At 49.4% G+C, this 20,891-nt stretch overlaps 1 protein-coding gene across 2 annotated transcripts; it reads left to right on the top strand.

Moving 5' to 3' along the window:
• The first annotated feature begins 34 nt into the window (after positions 1-34).
• ZNF114 (zinc finger protein 114) lies at positions 35-17,181 on the top strand. Of its 2 annotated transcripts, XM_055370142.2 has the most exons (6): positions 35-74; positions 374-453; positions 8,254-8,331; positions 10,067-10,204; positions 10,880-11,006; positions 15,189-17,181. In XM_055370142.2, the coding sequence occupies exons 3-6, from the start codon at positions 8,323-8,325 to the stop codon at positions 16,304-16,306; spliced, it is 1,392 nt and encodes a 463-aa protein (XP_055226117.1). In that variant the 5' UTR covers positions 35-74; positions 374-453; positions 8,254-8,322; the 3' UTR covers positions 16,307-17,181. The 2 variants fall into 2 exon arrangements, with proteins under 2 accessions (XP_055226117.1, XP_063557634.1); XM_063701564.1 differs by lacking the exons at positions 35-74; positions 10,067-10,204 and having other exon boundaries at positions 378-453.
• The last annotated feature ends 3,710 nt before the right edge of the window (positions 17,182-20,891 follow it).

Here is a 20,891-nt window from a genome sequence, read left to right as displayed (position 1 = left end):
ACGGTGGCGCGGGCGGAGGCGACAGCGAGGACCCAAGGCTGGGGTTTCCTGCTTGGATCAGGAGTGCCTGGGGAGTAAGTTCCACAGGAAATGTCAATCTACTGGCCGTGGGGGTCAGACTCTGGGGTCGGGTCGATCGGGTCCCGGGGGCGGGGGGTGGGACGGAGGTAGGCAGGGAGGAGTGCGGGCGCTGGGATCCCCTGCCTGCTCGGCTCCCCTCTCCTCCCCCTGGTCCATTACACCGTCCATTTTGAGGAAGGGGTCAAGAAGCGAGTACAAAATGTCTGGGCAGGACGAATCTCTGTAGTCGGTCCTTCCTGGCGACCTCGTTAGGTTGATTTATTTCAACAGTTTGATCCCCATCCTGGTGCAGCTCCGAAACGCTCCTGGGCTGCGCGCGCTTTTGGGCTGCGCCACCGACAGAGACATCTGGAAGCCGGAGCTAGTGGAAGAGTAAGTGTGCCTGAGTGTCCGTACTAAGGGCGGGACCGGGCCGGGGCCCAGGGACTTGAGAGTTGCTGTCTGCAAAAGCCTCATTGTCTCTACCCTTCCGGGAGGAAAGGGGAAGGCACGAATGACCCAAGTGTTCAGACCCCGAGCGCGCCCTTCACCTTGGCCAAGGGAGAAGGGCGCTTCCCCCATGCCGTGCTGCAGCGTTGCGAAAGCGCCTGTCCCCGGGCTTGGGCAGCAGAGATGCCCGCATGCAGCGGTTGCAGGGGTTGTGTTCTTTGCATCCATGAAAGTATTGGAGCTGGCCGGGCGCGGTGGCTCACGCCTGTAATCCCAGCATTTTGGAATGCCGAGGTGGGCGGATCACCTGAGGTCAGGAGTTCGAGACCAGCCTGGCCAACATGGTGAAACCCCCGTCTCCACTAAAAATACCAAAATTAGCTGGACGTGGTGGCATGCGCCTGTAATCCCAGCTACTCAGGAGGCTGAGGCAGTAGAATCGCTTGAACCCGGGAGGTGGAGTTTGCAGTGAGCCGAAATCGAGCCATTGCACTCCAGCCTGGGCGACAGAGGGAGACTCTGTCTCAAAATAATAATAATAATGATAATAATAATAATTAGCCGGGCATGGTGGCGGGCGCCTGTGATCCTAGCTACACGGGAGGCTGAGGCAGGAGAATCGCTTGAACCTGGGAGGTGGAGATTGCAGTGAGCAGAGCGCCTGTAATCCCAGTTACTTGGGAGGCTGAGGCAGGAGAATCGCTTCTATCTGGGAGGTGAAGGTTGCAGTGAGCCGAGATCGTGCCACTGCACTCTAGCTTGGGCGACAGAGCAAGACTCTCTCTCAAAAAAAAAAGTATTGGATTGGAGCCTGTTGTGATGAGGGTGAACTGAAAAGTCCCGGGCAGGGCCAGACGTGCAGGATGCACTGGTTTCTTAAGAGAAAGAGTTTTTTTTTTTTTTTTTTTTTTTTTTTTTTTTTTTTGAGAGGGAGTCTCGCTCTGTCACCCAGGCTGGAGCGTTGTGGCGCGATCTCGGCTCACTGCAAGCTCCGCCTCCCGGGTTCACGCCATTCTCCTGCCTCAGCCTCCCGAGTAGCTGGGACTACAGGCGCCCGCCACCGCGCCCGGCTCATTTTTTGTATTTTTAGTAGAGACGGGGTTTCACTGTGTTAGCCAGGATGGTCTCGATCTCCTGACCTCGTGATCTGCCCGCCTCGGCCTCCCAAAGGGCTGGGATTACAGGCGTGAGCCACAGCGCCTGGCCAGATAAAGAGCTTTGAGGGTTTGAGTTCCGTGTGCTGAACATGGTCTTTTATGGGAACTGAGACCTCAGCAGAGGAAATACATGAAAAGGACAAGCTGCAAGGAGAGTGGTGTGAAGGTGTCGGGATCAAACCCCCCGGTCGGAACAAGATGCATTTTTATTACTAATCCGCTCCGGTGAGGTCTGATTTACTGGAACTCAGGGCGAAGCTGCCAATGTGTTTCATCAGCCAGGTATATCTTCGTCATGGACAATCCGGCAAAAGCCAACCTCAGCCTGCTCACCTGAGCTGACTCACAATGATGTTTTTCTTTTTCTTTTCTTTTCTGTTTTTTTTTTTTTTTAAAACTATTGTCCTGAGCTGATGTGTCTGAGGTTACTAGGGTCAGAACCGGCGCTCCAATTGTATTGGGGAAAGGACGGAATTCAGGGAAACTTAAATTGAAATAGGCAGTTTTATCTTCTTAGGTAGGCTTAGAGCTGAGATGCGTGTAATGGGGTTATCATCAGGTGTGGCTGTTTCCTTGGGAACTATGAGGTCAAGATAGACGTGGAATGTCGTGTCTCAAAAACTCTTATTTACAGCTCAGCCCCTGAGTTGCACAGGCTTGCTTCTGTGTCAAAGTGACTTGGATTCCCCAGGCAACAGTGGGGCTTTTCTTTTCTTTTTTTTTTTTTTTTGAGACGGAGTCTCGCTCTGTCGCCCAGGCTGGAGCGCTGTGGCGCAATCTCGGCTCACTGCAAGCTCCGCCTCCCGGGTTCTCGCCATTCTCCTGCCTCAGGCTCCCGAGTAGCTGGGACTACAGGCACCCGCCACCACGCCCGGCTAATTTTTTGTAGTTTTAGTAGAGACGGGGTTTCACCGTGTTAGCCGGGATGATCTTGATCTCTTGACCTCGTGATCCGCCCGCCTCGGCCTCCCAAGGTGCTGGGATTACAGGCGTGAGCCACCGTGCCTGGCCAATATATATGTATATATATTTTTATACATGTATATATATAAATGCATACACACACATATATATAAATATATACACACATATATTTACGTGTGAGTGTCTATATATAAATTCAGCTTTTTCTCATATGATTAATTTAATTTTTAAATTATTAATGGTTTAGAAAAGTTTTGAGTCCGCAATTCATTGCTGACAGTGTCATGTAAATGTTTAGATTTGTCCTCAAATTGAGGGAACTTGCCATCAAGTTTCTTTCAAATATCGTGTAAGTTGTAGATTTTATGGCATTCTAACATTTTATGAACAAATGACTCATCTTATACTATTTAAGTTGACCGCAGTCATTAAACGGTCGTCAGATGTCACATTTGGAGCAGGAAGAGTTTTAGGGGTTTGTTTTTGTTTTGTTTTAATAGAAAAAAACATATATATATATATATTTTTTTTTTTTTTTTTTTTTTTTTTTTTGAGACAGAGTTTCGCTCTTGTTATCCAGGCTGGAGTGCAGTGGCACAATCTCGTCTCACTGCAACCTCTGCCTCCCAGGTTCAAGCAATTCTCCTGCCTCAGCCTCTCTAGTAGCTGGGATTACAGGCATGTGCCACCATGCCTGGCTAATTTTGCATTTTTAGTAGAGATGGGGTTTCTCCATGTTGGTCAGGCTGACCTCGAACTCCCAACCTCAGGTGATCTGCCCTCCTCGGCCTCCCAAAGTGCTGGGATTACAGGCGTGAGCCACCACGCCTGGCCTAGAGTTATGTTTCTTTAGGCAGGATGCAAACACATTGTGTGCGTTTCTCTTCCGGGGCTCACACCCTCGAACTTACCTCCCTTTGTTCATGACATTTACTAGTTGGAGTCCCTGGGTAGTCAGAATGGCAGAACGTCCACACCTGTGGATTTGTGTGGTTGTTCCTTGTGTTGAAAGTTAGACCTGGCCAGGCATGGTGACTCACGCCTGTGATCCCAGCATTTTGGGAGGCTGAGGTGGGAGGACTGCTTGACCCCAGGAGGTCAAGGCTACAGTGAGCTCTGATCACACCACTGCACTCCAGCCAGGGCAGCAGAGTGAGACCCTGTCTCAAAAAAGAAAGAAAGAGAGAAAGAGAGAGAGGAAGAGAGAAAAAGAGAGAGGAAGAGAGAAAGAGAGAGGGAAGGGAGGGAGGAAGGGAGGGAGGGAGGGAGGGAGGGAAAAAGACAGAAAGAGGAAGGGAGGGAAGGAGGGAGACAGAAACATCCTAGGTTGGTCAGGCTTCGTGGCTCTAATCCCAGCACTTTGGGAGGCTGAGGCAGGAGGATCGCCTGAGGTCAGGAGTTCAAGACCAGCCTGGCCAACATGATGAAGTCCTGTCTCTACTGAAAAAAAAAAAAACCACACACACACAAAATAGCCAGGCGTGGTGGTGGTCGCCTGTACTCCCAGCTACTTGGGAGGCTAAGACAGGAGAATCTCTTGAACCCAGAAAGCAGAGGTTGCAGTGAGCCAAGCTAGTGCCACTGCACTCCAGCCTGGGTGATAGAGCGAGGCCTTGTCTTGAAACATATATAATAACAAAGAAAAATTTAAACAAAATAAAAATGAAAGATACATCATAGGTGGTGTGTTCATCACATCAGTGTAACTATAATGGCTGTTTGTTGCCGGGCGCGGTGGCTCACTCCTGTAATCCCAGCACTTTGGGAGGCTGAGGCAGGTGGATCACGAGGTCAGGAGATCGAGACCACGGTGAAACCCCGTCTCTACTAAAAATACAAAAAATTAGCCGGGCGCAGTGGCGGGTGCCTGTAGTCCCAGCTACTGGGGAGGCTGAGGCAGGAGAATGGGGTGAACCCGGGAGGTGGAGCTTGCAGTGAGCCGAGATCACACCAGTGCACTCCAGCCTGGGTGACAGAGTGAGACTCCATCTCAAAAAAAAAAAAAGCTATAATGGCTGTCCCTGTACAAGTCAAGCTAACGTTGGTGGAGTAGTTTCTGGAGGTGAGAGAGCCTCTTACCTCTTTTTTTTTTTTTTTTTATTTGAGATGGAGTTTCGCTCTTGTTGCCCGGGCTGGAGTGCAGTGGTGCAATATCGGCTCACCGCAACCTCCGCCTCCCAGGTTCAAGTGATTCTCCTGCTTCGGCCTCCCGAGTAGCTGGGATTACAGGTGTGTGCCACCATACCCGGCTAATTTTGTATTTTTAGTAGAGACGGGGTTTCTCCATGTTGGTCAGGCTGGCCTCAAACTCCCTACCTCAGGTGATCTGCCTGCCTCGGCCTCCCAGAATACTGGGATTACAGCCTTGAGCCACTGCACCTGCAGAGCCTTACCTCTTAAAGTTGCATTCCTTTACGCCCAGCAAGTCCTGAGTGATGCCTCCGTACCTTGCTAATGACTGCCTCCCCTTTCTGTGTCCACCAACGTGTCTTATTTCCTGAATCAGTTGATTTATTAGGGTTGCAAAATGATGATTTTTTTTTTTTGAGATAGGGCCTCATTCTGTCACCCAAGCTGGAGTGCAGTAGTGCAATCATAGTTCACTGCAGCATCAACCTACTGGCCTCAAATGATCTTCCCACCCCGCAACCTCCTGAGTAGCTGAGACTAGAGGCGCACGCCAGCGTGCCCACCTAATTTTTAACTTTTTGGAGAGATGGGGCCTCGCTATGTTGCCCAGGGTGGTATCAAAATCCTGGGCTCAAGTGATCCTCCTGCCTCAGCCTCCCAACATGCTGGGATTATAGGTGTGAACCACCCAGCCCAGCCCAAAATGGTGATTTTTAAAAATATTCAATTGTCCCATCTAAACATGTAGCTGGGACTGGGCGTGGTGGCTCACGCCTTAATCCCAGCACTTTGAGAGGTCGAGGCAGGCGGATCACCTGAGGTCAGAAGTTTGAGACAAGCCTGGCCAACATAGTGAAACCCCGTCTCTACTAAAAATACAAAAATTAGCTGGGCGTGGTGGCCCAAGCCTGTAATCTCAGCTACTCAGGAGGCTGAGGCAGGAGAATTGCTTGAACCCAGGAGGTGGAAGTTGCAGCGAGCTGAGATCGTGCCACTGCACTCCAGCCTGGGCGACAGAATGAGACCCTGTCTCAAAAAAATTTTTTTCTTAATATATATATTTTTGTTATATTAGCTGGGCGTGGTGGCAGGCGCTTGTGGTCCCAGCTTCTTGGGAAGCTGAGGCAGGAGAATCACTTGAACTCGGGAGGCAGAGGCTGCTGTGAGCCGAGATCTCCCCACTGCACTCCAACCTGGATGACAGAATGAGACCTTGTGTCAAAAAAAAAAAATTAAAAAATTAATATGTAGCTGGAATTCTGTAGTTTTCCATCATCCGTATGCTATTCCATTTCTTTTCTTATTGGAAAGGCAAGGTAAAGGCTTAATTATTCCTCTTTATTAACCAAGGCTTGTGTTTTTTTCCCCCTCTGGTTTTCTCTGTCTGGGTATCATGAGCGCAGGTATTTTTAGTGTTCAGTGTGTTTCCATCAATTGCAATGATCACTTTGTAGTTCAAATCCGGCCGCTGGGAGATGTTTCCAGCCGCTGTGCATCCTCCTAACACGGTCTAGGGCAGCTCCCCTGCCATCTGGCACCGCAAGGCTCACACTGGAAATTTCCTGTTCCCGGATCAGCCATGTCTCCGAGGGTGTTCATTGCTTCCTGCTTGTTAATTCTTCTAAGCATTTTCTATGAATAGACTGACCAGGGAGACACTGGGGGGGGGGGGGGGTGTGTGTGTTCATGACGATATGAAGCCTTTTCATCTTATATTTGAAACTTTTTCCTCTTACACTAAAAATCTGACTTCCCAGTAACATGAACACTTTTCATCTTATATTTGAAATTTTTTTTTTTTTTTTTGAGACAGAGTCTCGCTCTGTCGCCCATGCTGGGGTGTGCAGTGGTGCAATCTCAGCTCACTGCAACCTCCACCTCCCAGATTCAAGTGATTCTCCTGCCTTCAGCCTCCCAAGTAGCTGGGATTACAGGTGTGCGCCACCACGCCCGGTTAATTTTTGTATTTTTAGTAGAGACAGGGTTTCGCCATGTTGGCCAGGATGGTCTCAAACTCCTGACCTCAAGTGACCCACCTGCCTCGGCCTCCCAGAGTCTTGGGATTACAGGCTTGAGCCAGCGCGCCCGGCCCAATTCACCTTCTTAAAGGGTGCAATTCAATGGCTTTTAGTATATTCACAGGCGTGTACTTCCCTCAAATTTATAACATTTCCATCACCCCCAAAAGAAGCCCTGTGTCCTTCAGTGGTCATCTCCCAGTCCCTCATCTCCCCCAGCCCTGGACAAAACCTCTGATCTGCTGTCTCTATAGATTCACCTATTCTGGACATTTCATTTTCAATGGGGTCATACACTGTGGTCTTTTGTGTCTGGCTTCGTTCACTCGACATCCTGTTTTCAGAGCTCACCGGATTGTAGTGTGTGTCAGTGCCTCAGTCCGTTTTATGGCTGGATAATATTCCATGGTGCGGATAGACCACGTTTGCTTTCTTTGTTCATGCATTGATCAATATTGGGTTGTCTCTACTTTGGGCTGTAATGAATACCCCTATGGGCCAGGTACGGTGCTCACACCCCTAATTCCAGCACTTTGGGAGGGCGAGGCGGGCGGATCACTTGAGGTCAGGAGTTTGAGACCAGCCTGGCCAACATGGCGAAATCCCATCTCTACTAAAAGTACAAAAAATTAGCCAGGTGTGATGGCAGGCACCTGTAATGGCAGCTAATCAGGAGGCTGAGACAGGAGAATCACTTGAACCAGGGAGGCGGAAGCTGCAGTGAGCTGAGATCGTGCTACTGCACTCCAGCCTGGGCAACAGAGTGAGACTCCGTCTCAAAAAAAAAAAACATTGCAATTAGATTAGCGGCTGCCAGCAGCTGGGTGAAGGGGAGAATGGGAAGTGACTGCTAAGGGGGATGGGGTTTTATTTTGCAGTGATGAAAAGTATTTGGAACTAGGTAGAGGTGACGTTTGTACAACATTGCAAATGCACTAAATGCCACTGCATTGTTCACTTAAAATGGTTAACTTCATGATATGCAAATTTCACCTCGATTAAAAAAAAATGCTCCTTGAGGCCAGGAATTTGAGACCAGCCTAGGCAACAGAGTGAGACCCCATCTCTGTGAAAATAAATATGAAAAATTAGGAGGCGTGGGGGCACATGCCTGTACCTTCAGCTACTCAGGAGGCTGAGGCAGGAGGATCACTTGAGCCCAGAAGTTTGAGGCTGTAGTGAGCCATGATTGCACTACTGCACTCCAGCCTGGGCAACAGGACAAGACTCTGTCTCTAAAAAATTAAATTAAAATATAGGTGTGTGTGTGGGTGTCTGTGTGGGGGGCGGGGGTGGGGGGATGGGGGTGTGTGGGTGTGTGTGTGAGTGTGGGGGGGATGGGGTGTGTGGGTGTGTGGGTGGGTGGGTGTAGAGGGGGTGGGGGTTGTGGGCTGTGGTGGGGAAGTGTGTGCACACATGCATTTATATGCTGAGATTAATGTCAGGCAGGATCCACATACGAGTGTGGGGAAGGCAGGGTGCCTGGATTCTCATAGCTCCATTCTTCTCCCAAGCTCTGCCTCACCTGCCTCCTTGAAGGAAACACGGGGAAGCCAGGACTGGCCGCCGCGTTGGTGACAAATATGTCCCAGGTAAGTTGGCAGCTCACCCTCTCCCAGAAGCGTGTTGTCGTTCCCACGAGTGAATGTGCCTCTGCCTGTGGCTGGGGGTCAGGTAAAGCGCGTGGAGCCAGGCAGGGCCCCCCGCCAGCCGTGCTGCCCTAGGTCTCTGCACCTCTGCTTGGAGAGAGACGCTGCCCTGGGGATTCTCCTGGGACCACCCCCACCCCAGTACTGACCGGTCCTTTCCACACCTCATCCTGGCTGCCCGTGGGCTTCACGTTCTGCTGCAAAGCGCACTAAGAAAGGAGCTGAAAGTGTCTTTGGTGGGGCACAGTGGCTCAAGCCTGTAATTCCAGGACTTTGGGAGGGTGAGACAGGAGAATCATTTGAGGCCAGGAGTTCAAAACCAGCCTGGGCAACATAGCAAGACCGCCGTCTCTATAAATATAAAACAAATTTGCCTGGTGTGGTGGTGCACGGCTGTCGTCCCAGCTACTTAAGAGGCTGAGGTGAGAGAATCGCTCGAGCCCAGGAGGTCGAGGCCACAATGAGGAGTGATCACTCCACTGCATTCCAGCCTGGGTGACAGAGTAAGACTGTCTCTAAAAATAATAATAAAGTAAAATAAAAAGAAAGTGTCTTTGTCTTAAGGAACTCAGGGTCTCGCAGGGGACACTAGGCGTTTATGGAGTGGGCAGTGGCATCATCTCCCGCAACTGTCATGATCTGCAGATGACAAGCAGTGGACTGAGACGTGCCCCACTCCAAATTTTTTTTTTTTTTTTTTTTGAGACGGAGTTTCACTCTTGTTGCCCAGGCTGGAGTGCAATGGCATGATCTCGGCTCACTGCAACCTCCGCCTTCCAGGTTCAAGTGATTCTCCTGCCTCAGCATCACGAGTAGCTGGGATTACAGGCACCTGCCAGCACGCCCGGCTAAGTTTTGTATTTTTAGTTGAGATGGGGTTTCTCCATGTTGGCCAGGCTGGTCTCGAACTCCTGACCTTAGGTGATCCGCCCACCTCGGCCTCCCAAAGTGCTGGGATTACAGGCACGAGCCACTGTGCCCGGCCAGGGTTTAAGGAGTAGCCACCCCTCTGTGATCGTTTGTTATAACAGCCTGAACAGGCTAATGCATGAGAAAGACACACAGTTGGTCAATTGGTAGAGATTGAAGTCCGGTCGCGTGACTCAGGTACTCTTTTTCCTGAGACAGGGCCACACGTGATGGTGTGTGCCGGTTGTCCCAGCTACTTGGGAGGCTGAGGTGGGAGGATCGCTTGAGCCCAGCAGTTCGAGGCTGCCGTGAGCTGCATTTGCACCACTGCACTCCAGCCTGGGTGACAGAGCAAGACCCTGTCTCAGAAGAAAGCACACCTGAGTCATACGACCGGACGTCAGTCTCTACCAATCGACTGTACCTCTTCCTGTTGCATTAGGCTGTTCAGGCTGATGAAACTATCACACATGGGGTGGCTTAAACAAAGACATTGATTTTCTCACAGTTCTGCAGGCTGGAAGTCCAAGATCAAAATAGCGGCAGAGTTGCTTCCTTCTGGAGGCTCCAAGAAAGAATTTGTTCCATGCTCTTACCTAGCTGCTGGTAGTCACTGGCGTCCTTGGCATTCCCTGGCTTGTGGACCCATCACTCCAGTCTCTGCCTCCCTTACCAAATGACATTCTTCCCTCTGTGTCCCTCCCTCCGTCCACATTTCCCCTTCTTTTTTTTTTTTTTAATTTATATTTTGTTTGTTCTTTTGAGACAGGGTCTTGCTCTGTTGCCCAGGCTGGACTGCCGTGGCAGGATCATAGCTTATTGCAACCTCCACCTCCCAGGCTCAGGCAATCCTCCCTCCTCAGCCTCCCAGGTAGCTGAGACTACAGGCACCCGCCCACACTCACGGGTAATTTTTTTATTTTTTGTAGAGACGGGTTATCACTGTGTTTCCCAAGCTGGTCTTGAACTCCTGGCCTCAAGCGATCGTCCCACCTCAACCTCCCAAAGTGCTGGGATTACAGGCATACGCCACTGCAGCTGGCCAGATTTCCTCTTCTTATAAGGACACCAGTCACTGGATTAGGGCCCACCCAACCCCCAGTACAACCTCATCTTTTTTTTTTTTTTTTTGAGACAGTCTCACTTTGTAGCCCAGGCTGGAGTGCAGTGGTGTGATCTCGGCTCACTGCAACCTCCACCTCCCAGGTTCAAGCAGTTCTCTGCCTCAGCCTCCCGAGTAGCTGGGACTAAAGGCACCCGCCACCATGCCCAGCTAATTTTTTGTATTTTTAGTAGAGATGGGGTTTCACCATGCTGGCCAGGCTGGTCTCGAACTCCTGACCTTGTGATCCACCTGCCTCAGCCTCCCAAAGTGCTGGGATTACAGGTGTGAGCCACCGCGCCCGGCCACAACCTCATCTTAATTCATTGACATCTGCAAAGACTCTAGTTCACAAATCAGGTCACCTTTGCAGGTACCAAAGGTTAAGACCTCAACGTACCTTTTTGTGTGGAGAAAGGGGTCACAGTTCAAACTGATAACAGGACGCCCCTCTGAGCCAAACTGCATGTGTTATTTTAGGACTCGGTGACCTTCGCAGACGTGGCTGTGAACTTCACCAAAGAGGAGTGGACCCTGCTGGACCCAGCTCAGAGGAATCTCTACAGAGACGTGATGCTGGAAAACTCTAGGAACCTGGCATTCATAGGTAAGGAGGCCCCCTTCCTGCACTTAGTCCATGATGGGACCAGTGCTGGTTTGGAACCGTGTTCTGGGAAGTGCATTGGAAAATGGGAACTGGGTTAAATTCCAGAGACACAGCTGCTGCCCCCCACGTAGTAGGTGTAGGGTTCACCGTGAAACTGGAAGTCAGTTTGTTGCAGTACTTTATTTATTTTATTTATATTTTATTTATTTTATTTTATTTTATTTTATTTTATTTTATTTTATTTTATTTATTTTTTGAGACAGGGTCTCACTCTATCTCCCAGGCTGGAGTGCAGCGGCATCATCTCAGCTCACTGCAACTTCCGCCCCCCAGGTTCATGCAATTCTTCTGCCTTAGCCTCCCTAGTAGCTGGGAATACAGGTGCACACCACCACACCTGGCTAATTTTTGTTTGTATTTTTAGTAGAGGCAGATTTCACCACGTTGGCTAGGCTTGTCTTGAACGCCTGACCTCAAGTGATCCTCCCACCTCGGCCTCCCAAAGTGCTGGGATTACAGGCGTGAGCCACCACACCCAGCCTTTATTTTTCTTTTCATTAAGATGGGGTCTCACCCTGTCACCCAGGCTGGAGTGAAGTGGCACCATCTCGGCTCACTGCAACTTCCGCCTCCTGGGCTCAAGCAATTCTCCTGCCTCAGCCTCCTGAGTATCTGGGATTATAGGCATGCCCTACCACCCCCAGCTAATGCATTACATTTTTATTCTCTTCGTGATTGAACAAAATTTGGGGGATCCTTATGTAGGTGAACATGGTGCACAGGAAAAGGGTCGTTTTGAGCCCTTTTGGCAGAGTTTTAGTGCATTGATGAGAAAAGTAGAGGGACCACTGTTGCACTTCTATTCACACATCATCAGCTTCAGAACCCCAGCAAACCAAAGCCTGTGTCCATTTGACAGAAAGTCTCGGCACAGTTCCTTTATACCATGTGCTTGCCCAGTGAGCAGGATTTCAACTAGGCAAACCCAGTCTGCCCTCTCATCTGGAGCAAGAAGTGGTCTGAAAACAGTGCAGGGCAGTTTTGTCCAGGCATTTATGCATCTCAGTACCAGGTAGATGTGAACATTACAGGACCAACAGGTTTGTAAGCCAGCAGCATGGTAACAGAGCAACAGGCTCGCCACTGAGACAGCAGGGTTTGCAACAGAGAAAAGAGAAAGTTGCATGATTACATGGTGCCAACCGAGGAGATGGGAGGAGACGCTCAAATTCTTCTCCCTGAGGGGTTCGGGGGTTTTTGGGTTTTTTTTGTTTTTGAGACTGTGTTTCACTCTTGTTGCCCAGGCTGGAGTGCAGTGGCGCGATCTCGGCTCACTGCAACCTCCGCCTCCCGGGTTCAAGCAATTCTTCTGTCTCAGCCTCCTGAGTAGCTGGGATTACAGACATGCACCACCATACCTGGCTAATTTTTGTATTTTTAGTAGAGACGGGGTTTCACTGTGTTGGCCAGGCTTGTCTCAAACTCCTGACCTCAAGTGCTCTGCCCACCTCGGCTTCCCAAAGTGTTTGAAGGGGCGGGTTGCCCCTCCACACCTGTGGGTGTTTCTCGTAAGGTGGAATGAGAGACTTAGGAAAGAAAAGACACAAAGTATAGAGAAAGAAATAAGGGGACCCGGGGAACCAGCGTTCAGCATATGGAGGATCCCGCCAGCCTCTGAGTTCCCTTAGTATTTATTGATCATTCGTGGGTGTTTCTCAAAGAGGGGGATGTGTCAGGGTCACAAGACAATTGTGGGGAGAGGGTCAGCAGACAAACACGTGAACAAAGGTCTTTGCATCATAGACAAGGTAAAGGATTAAGTGCTGTGCTTTTAGATATGCATACACATAAACATCTCAATGCTTTACAAAGCAGTATTGCGGCCCGCATGTCCCACCTCCAGCCTGAGGGCAGTTTTTCCCTATCTCAGTAGATGGAACGTACAATCGGGGTTTATACCGAGACATTCCATTGCCCAGGGACGGGCAGGAGACAGATGCCTTCCTCTTGTCTCAACTGCAAGAGGCATGCCTTCCTCTTATACTAATCCTCCTCAGCACAGACCCTTTACGGGTGTCGGGCTGGGGGACGGTCAGGTCTTTCCCTTCCCACGAGGCCATATTTCAGACTATCACATGGGGAGAAACCTTGGACAATACCTGGTTTTCCTAGGCAGAGGTCCCTGCGGCCTTCCGCAGTGTTTGTGTCCCTCGGTACTTGAGATTAGGGAGTGGTGATGACTCTTAAGGAGCATGTTGCCTTCAAGCATCTGTTTAACAAAGCACATCTTGCACCGCCCTTAATCCATTTAACTCTGAGTTGACACAGCACATGTTTCAGAGAGCACGGGGTTGGGGGTAAGGTTATAGATTAACAGCATCCCAAGGCAGAAGAATTTTTCTTAGTACAGAACAAAATGGAGTCTCCTATGTCTACTTCTTTCTACACAGACACAGTGACAATCTGATCTCTCTTGCTTTTCCCCACAGTATTGGCATTACAGGCATGAGCCACTGCTCTCATTTTTAAGGGGATCATGGAGGGCAAGGGACTGGAGAATTGGAGACGTTGATTGGTCAGAGGAAGGGGGATGAAATCATCGGGATGAGGAAAGTACATTCTTTGGTGTGTCAGTTTCTCACGGCATTCCTCAGATCAGTGAGCGTAGTCATTTCATCAGAATGCAGGACCTGAAGGAATATCTCAAAGGGAAAACTTACTGTTTTATAATTTTCAAGTTGTTATCTACAGAGCAGCTAAGGAGACCTATAGGCCAGGCACAGTGGCTCACACCTGTAATCCTAGCACTTTGGGAGGCTGAGGCAGGAGGAGGATTACTTGAGGCCAGGAGGTCGAGACCAGCCCAGCCAACATGGCAAAACACTGTTCTTTTTGTCTTTAAAAACTATTTTTTTTTAATTAAAAGGAAAAAAAAAGAAAGAAAAAAACAGGCACTCTGTTGCCCAGGCTGGAGTGCAGTGGCTCAGTCTCAGCTCACTGCAATCTCCGCCTCCCGGATTCAAGTGATTCTCCTGCCTCAGCCTCCTGAGTAGCTGGGATTACAGGCACACGCCACCATGCCCAGCTAATTTTTGTATTTTTAGTAGAGACTGGGCTTCACCACGTTGGCCAGGCTGGTCTCGAACTCCTGACCTCAGGTGATCCACCCACTTCAGCCTCTCAAAGTGCTGGGATTACAGGCGTGAGCCACTGTGCCTGGCCGAGCTTATGTTTTTTGACTTTTATCCATCCTCTCATATTTTCATTTTTCCCCACTAAAGGCCTGTTCCTTTTCTCCTTAAAATTGCACATGGAGCTAGCTACTCGGGAGACTGAGGCAAGAGGATCACTTGATCCCAAGAGCTCAAGGCTGCAGTGTGCTGTGATCACACCTATGAATAGCCACTGCACTCCAGCACCTGGGCAACCTAGTGAGACCCTCATCTCAAAAAAATAAAAATTTCACATGGACTCTCTGTCCAATTCTCTTCCACTTAGAATTCCTGATCGTTTCCTTGATCTCTGCAGAACTGTTCCTCAGTAACATGACACTCTCCATGTTGAACCCCTGACCTTACCGTCATCACATTCCTGACACTGCAGAATCTCTGATGTCTTTCTCTGCTTCCTTCCTCTTGCTTTCTTCCCCTTCACATTTTTATCATACATGTTGAGTGAACATTTAGAAAGAAATCCACACAGAGGCCTGGCATGTTGGCTCATGCCTGTAATCCCAGCACTTTGGGAGGCTGAGGCAGGTGGATCACATGAGGCCAGGAATTCAAGACCAGCCTGGCCAACATGGTGAAACCCCATCTCAACTGAAAACACAAAAATTAGCCAGGCATGGTGGCACGCACCTGTAATCTCAGCTACTCAGGAAGCTGAGGCCACAGAATTGCTTGAACCTGGGAGGCAGAGGTTGTAATGAGCCAAGATTGTGCCACTGCACTCCAGCCTGGGCCACAGAGCAAGACTCTGTCTAAAGAAAAGAGAGAAAGACAGAGAGAACGAGAGAGAGGAAGGAAGGAAGGAGGAAGGAAGGAAGGGAAAGAAAGAAAGAGAAAGAAAGAAAGGAAGAAAGAAAGAAAGAGAAATCCACACGGACATTGCCTACGTCATCATTTCTAACCCACCTTTACTTTCAACAAAGAATTTAACTTTTGTGCCACTGTATTTCAGATTGGGCGACTCCATGTAAAACCAAAGACGCAACCCCTCAGCCGGATATTCTTCCTAAAAGAACATTTCCTGAAGCAAACAGAGTGTGTCTCACGAGCATCAGTTCCCAGCACTCCACATTAAGAGAAGACTGGAGATGCCCCAAAACAGAGGAACCACACAGGCAGGGGGTGAATAATGTGAAGCCACCTGCGGTTGCCCCTGAGAAAGATGAATCTCCTGTTAGCATTTGTGAAGATCATGAAATGAGGAACCACTCTAAACCTACCTGCAGGCTTGTGCCTTCACAGGGAGATTCCATAAGACAATGTATCCTAACACGTGACTCAAGTATTTTCAAGTATAATCCTGTCTTAAACGATAGTCAAAAAACACATGAAAACAACGAACACGATGGAGTCTTGGGGCGGAACATTCAGTGGGTTCCGTGTGGGAGAAAAACAGAGCTGAAATCAAGCACATGGACTGGCAGTCAGAACACTGTGCATCATATACGTGATGAAATTGATATGGGGGCCAACAGGCACCAGCGGAATCCATTTGGAAAAGCTTTCCGTGAAGACGGATCCCTTAGGGCACACAACACTCGTGGTCAAGAGAAAATGTATGATTTTACTCAGTGCGAGAACACCTCCAGAAATAACTCAATTCACGCCGTGCAGGTGCAGTTGTATACCGCAGAGACAAACAAGAAGGATTGTCAAACTGGGGCAACCTCTGCCAACGCTCCAAATTCCGGTTCACACAAGAGTCATTGCACTGGAGAGAAAACCCATAAATGCCCCGAATGTGGGAGAGCCTTTTTTTATCAGTCATTCCTTATGAGACATATGAAAATTCACACTGGAGAGAAACCGTATGAATGTGGGAAATGTGGGAAAGCCTTTAGATATTCCTTACACCTTAATAAACATTTAAGAAAGCATGTCGTGCAGAAGAAGCCCTATGAATGTGAAGAATGTGGGAAAGTCATTCGGGAGTCCTCAAAATATACACATATAAGGAGCCACACTGGAGAGAAACCCTATAAATGTAAGACATGTGGAAAAGACTTTGCAAAGTCGTCAGGACTTAAAAAACATCTTAAGACTCACAAAGATGAGAAGCCCTGTGAATGAAAGGAAGGTGGAAAATTTTTCATTAATTTTCTGACTGTACCAAACATGTGGGGAGGACATATTGGAAGGGAGCTCAAGGGGTTAGCATGAGTGAGAACATCTTCCCTGAACTCTCCTATCTTACAGAAATGTGAAAAAAAACCCTGTGAAGGTAAAGTCTACAGAAAGCCTTTCATCTTCATTCATCTTGAGTAGACATTTGTTCTCACCCTGGAGAGAAACTGCGAATCTAAAAAGAATATGACAAAGCCTTCAGCGTGGTCTCAAATTCATGGTTCATACAAGAACTCACACTGCAGAGACTCCTTACGGAAATAAAAAATGTAGGAAAGACCTGCCGGCCGCGGTGGCTCATGCCTGTAATCCCAGCACTTTGGGAGGCCGAGGCGGGCGGATCACGAGGTCAGGAGATCAAGACCATCCTGGCTAACACGGTGATACCCCATCTCTACTAAAAATACAAAAAAAATTAGCCGGGCGTGGTGGCAGGTGCCTGTAGTCCCAGCTACTTGGGAGGCTGAGGCAGGAGAATGGTGTAAACCTGGGAGGCGGAGCTTGCAGTGAGCCGAGATTGAGCCACTGCACTCCAGCCTGGGGGAAAGAGCGAGACTCCGTCTCAAAAAAAAAAAAAAGTAGGAAAGACCTCTTTAAACACTTACCACTCATGTTGCATGTGAATCCACATCCTGGAGGGAGGCTACAACTGGAATAAAAATAAGAAAGCTTTCAAGGCTTGGTGCAGTGACTCACACCTGTAATCCTAGCACTTTGGGAGGCCAAGGTGGGGGATTGCTTGAGTCCAGGAGTTTGTGACCAGCCTGGGCAACGTGGAGAAACCCCATCTCTACAAAAAAAAAAAAAAAAAAAAGCAAAAATTAACCAGGCGTGGTAGCACATGCCTGTAGTCCCAGCTACTTGGGGAGCTGAGGCAGGAGGATCGCTTGAGCCTGGGAGCTTGAGGCAGCAGTGAGCTGTGTTTGCACCACTGCACTCCACCCTGGGTGACAAAGTGACACCCTGTCTCAAAAAAAAAAAAAAGAAAAAAGAAAGCTTTCAGGTCCAGCCTTTCACTTAGGCACAATGAGCGCACAGTAGGACTGAAACACTGTAAATGTTCATGATTTTCCAGTTTTTCCTTTCTAAAAAAAAAAATGCTACAAGATGAAGGATATCCCTCTTTGCACACTCCCAGCTCTGCCACATAAATGTTGATATATAGCAGGTTCATTATAACTCACATACACGTGGTCTCATTTTCAATGTGAAGCCTTCTTTGAGCCTCATTCAATTTAGACTTGGGATTCATATACTCCATGATACCATTTTTGTCTTATTGGTCACTGTTCAACTGCATTACGGTCAGAGTATGTGGTCTTTCTGGTACCAACTTGGGGTACTTGTTATGACTTTGTCAGTCTAATGTGCCCTATTCTGTCAATTTCCTTGCCACCTCCATTCTCATCTTCTTTACTAAGGGCACATAGATTCACTTTCCACAATGAGCACTATTTAATGTCTTATTTTTATTTTTATTTTATTTATGTATGTATCTATTTTGAGACAGAGTCTTGCTCTGTCACCCAGGCTGGAGAGCAGTGGGGCAATCTCGACTTACTGCAACCTCTGCCTCCTGGGCTCAAGTGATTCTCCTGCCTCACCCTCCCGAGTAGCTGGGATTACAGACACCCACCACCATGCCCAGCTAATTTTTCTATTTTTAGTAGAGACGAGATTTCACCACGCTGGCCAGGCTGGTCTCAAACTCCTGACCTCAAGTGACCTGCCTGCCTTGGCCTCCCAAAGTGCTGGGATTACAGGCATAAGCCACTGTGCCCGGCCTCTTTTCAATCTTTTAAAAGTTGAGAAACGGCCAGGCATGTTGGCTCATGCCTGTCACCCCAGCACTTTGGGAGGCCAAGGTGGGCGGATCGCCTGAGGTGAGGAGTTCAAGACCAGCCTGACTAACATGGAGAAACCCCATCTCTACTAAAAATATAAAATTAGCCAGGTGTGGTGGCTCATGCCTGTAATCCCAACTACTCAGGAGGCTGAGGCAGGAGAATTGCTTGCATCTGGGAGGCGGAGGTTGCGGTGAGCCGAGATTGTGCCATTACACTCCAGCCTGGGCAACGAGAGTGAAACTTATCTCAAAAAAAGTAAAAATAAAAATAATAAAAAATAAAAGTTGGGAAATATGACTACCTGAAAATGCATGAAAATGTATATATACATTTTTTTTTTCGAGATGGAGTTTTGTTCTTGTTGCCCAAGCTGGAGTGCAGTGGCGTGATCTCCGCTTACTGCAACCTCTGCCTCCCAGGTTCAGGTGATTCTCCTGCCTCAGCCTCCTGAGTAGCTGAGATTACAGGCACCTGCCACCACGACATTTCAAAGTTAATAAAGTGATCACCCTTATACCCACCATCCAAGCCCATAAACAGCTCATCATTAAACACCAGGCAATTCACATCTGTGCCTCACAGACGACATCTCCAGCCCCAAGAGGAAACCGCCATGGTTCATTTTGTATCATTCGCCCCCCTCGCTCATCTTTATGTTTGCACCTATGCAGAAATCCCCAAATACCCTGTTTTCTAGTTTCGATGATGTTTATGCTACGTATGATGGCATGGCATAGAATATTTCTTTGTGCCTTGCTGCTTTCAGGAAAAGAAAAGCTAAGCAGGTAGGGTGCAGGTGGCATTCATTCTTTCTTAGTTATATTCATTCCAGAGACCCTGGATCTGTATCTCACTTTAGAGATTATAAACATGCTGCTAACACCAATTTTGCAACGCCCTCCCAATGAGCATTTTATAAAAGTCATTCTTGGCTGGGCGTGGTGGCTCACGCCTGTAATCCCAGCACTTTGGGAGGCCGAGGCAGGTGGATCACTTGAGGTCAGGGTTCAAGACCAGCCTGGCCAATGTGGTGAAACCCCGTCTCTATTAAAAATACAAAAATTAGTCAGGCACGGTGGCATGCACCTGTAGTCCCAGCTACTCAGGAGGCTGAGGCAGGAGAATTACTTGAGCCCAAGAGGCGGAGGTTGCAGTGAGCCAAGATCGTGCCACTGCACTCCAGCCTGGGCAACAGACAGAGTGAGACTCTGTCTCAAAAAAAAAAAAAAAAATAGGCCGGGCGCGGTGGCTCATGCCTGTAGTCCCAGCACTTTGGGAGGCCGGGGTGGGTGGATCACTTGAGGTCAGGAGTTCGGGACCAGCCTGGCCAACATGGCGAAACCCCCATCTCTACTAAAAATACAAAACTTAGCCAGGCATGGTGCAGACATCTGTAATCCCAGCTACTTGGGAGGCTGAGGCAGGAGAATCACTTGAACAAGGGAGGCAGCGGTTGCAGTGAGCTGAGACTGCGCCACTGCACTCCAGTCTGGGCGACGGAGCGAGACTTCGTCTCAAAAAAAAAAAAAAAAGAAAGAAAAGAAAAGAGAAACGCCACTGGTAAGAGCAGAGGTCCTCCTAGGCGCGCATTCTGCATGGCCCCAGCACTGCTAAGTTCAGCTTTCAGTGTTTGGGGAAGACCTGCAGGTCAGGGACCCCCACTGTGGCTGAGGGGGCTCAAGCTTGGCCCTTTCTCCCGGACCCCTGCTGCCTGCGTTTCCCAGCAATCTGCTGCTTTATCCTAGAATCTGGGTGACTCATGGCCCTCCCCATCCTGGAAGGAATGAAGAGGAGGAGGGGAGGCTGCTACGCCAGGACAGTCCCAGACCTTGCCAAGGGGCCTGGGTCCACTCCCACCCCCAGGGAGCGCTGTGCGGAGGAAAAGGACCATGGCTGAAATCAGAATCCCTGGATTCAACCGGGGGTGGAGGGGGCCGGGGCGGGAGGGGGGAAACATCTGTAGCTGAGGGAACACCCCTCCCGCCTCCAGTCGCTGAGGCTGAACTTAGCCGACTTTGGGGATTCCCCACCCCTACCCCCAACTGGTCCTCAATTCTCACAGATGTAAACTGAGCATTTTCAACAATCGTTTTGGCAAACATACGCCAGGCCCCCTTCTGAGCGCTTTGCACCTATTAACTCATGCAACGCCTGCAACCCTATGAAGTGGCTGCTGTCATCACTACCATTTTACAGTGGGGGGAACCGAGGCACAGCGAGGCCAAGCACGATGCCCAAGATCACACAGCCAGCAGGTGGCCGGGAGGGGCTCGACCCCGTGCTGTCAGGCACCAGAGACTCGGCTCTTCAGCCCCAGGCCAGAGCCTCCCTGCACTGACGGGGTCGCGAATGAGGGGCAGGAGGGTTCGTGTGTATCCTCACCTCTGGGACGCGAGCTCCGGGGACGGGGGACCTCGTCTGGCGTGGGAGGCATTTAATGAGCGCCGTGGACTGAAGCCGGGACGGTCTTAGGAGAACCACTTCCCTTCTTGGCCGCCTGAAACCCCCTACAGGGTTCTGCTTCTGGAACTGCATTCGAGGTCAGAGTTTCTAGTACGAGTAAAGAGGATCCTCGGGAAGAGACCCGACCAGAAGGAAATCGCCGTCTTGGAAGATCTAAGTCCGGGATGGGACAAAACCGACTCCGAGCGCGGGGCGCGCGCCACCTGGCGGCGGATCCTGCT

The sequence above is a fragment of the Gorilla gorilla genome, chromosome 20, assembly GCF_029281585.2.
Source record: "Gorilla gorilla gorilla isolate KB3781 chromosome 20, NHGRI_mGorGor1-v2.1_pri, whole genome shotgun sequence".
Lineage (NCBI taxonomy): Eukaryota > Metazoa > Chordata > Mammalia > Primates > Hominidae > Gorilla > Gorilla gorilla.
The sequence above is the reverse complement of the archived record's forward strand: the minus strand, read 5'-3'. Positions and strand labels throughout refer to the sequence as shown.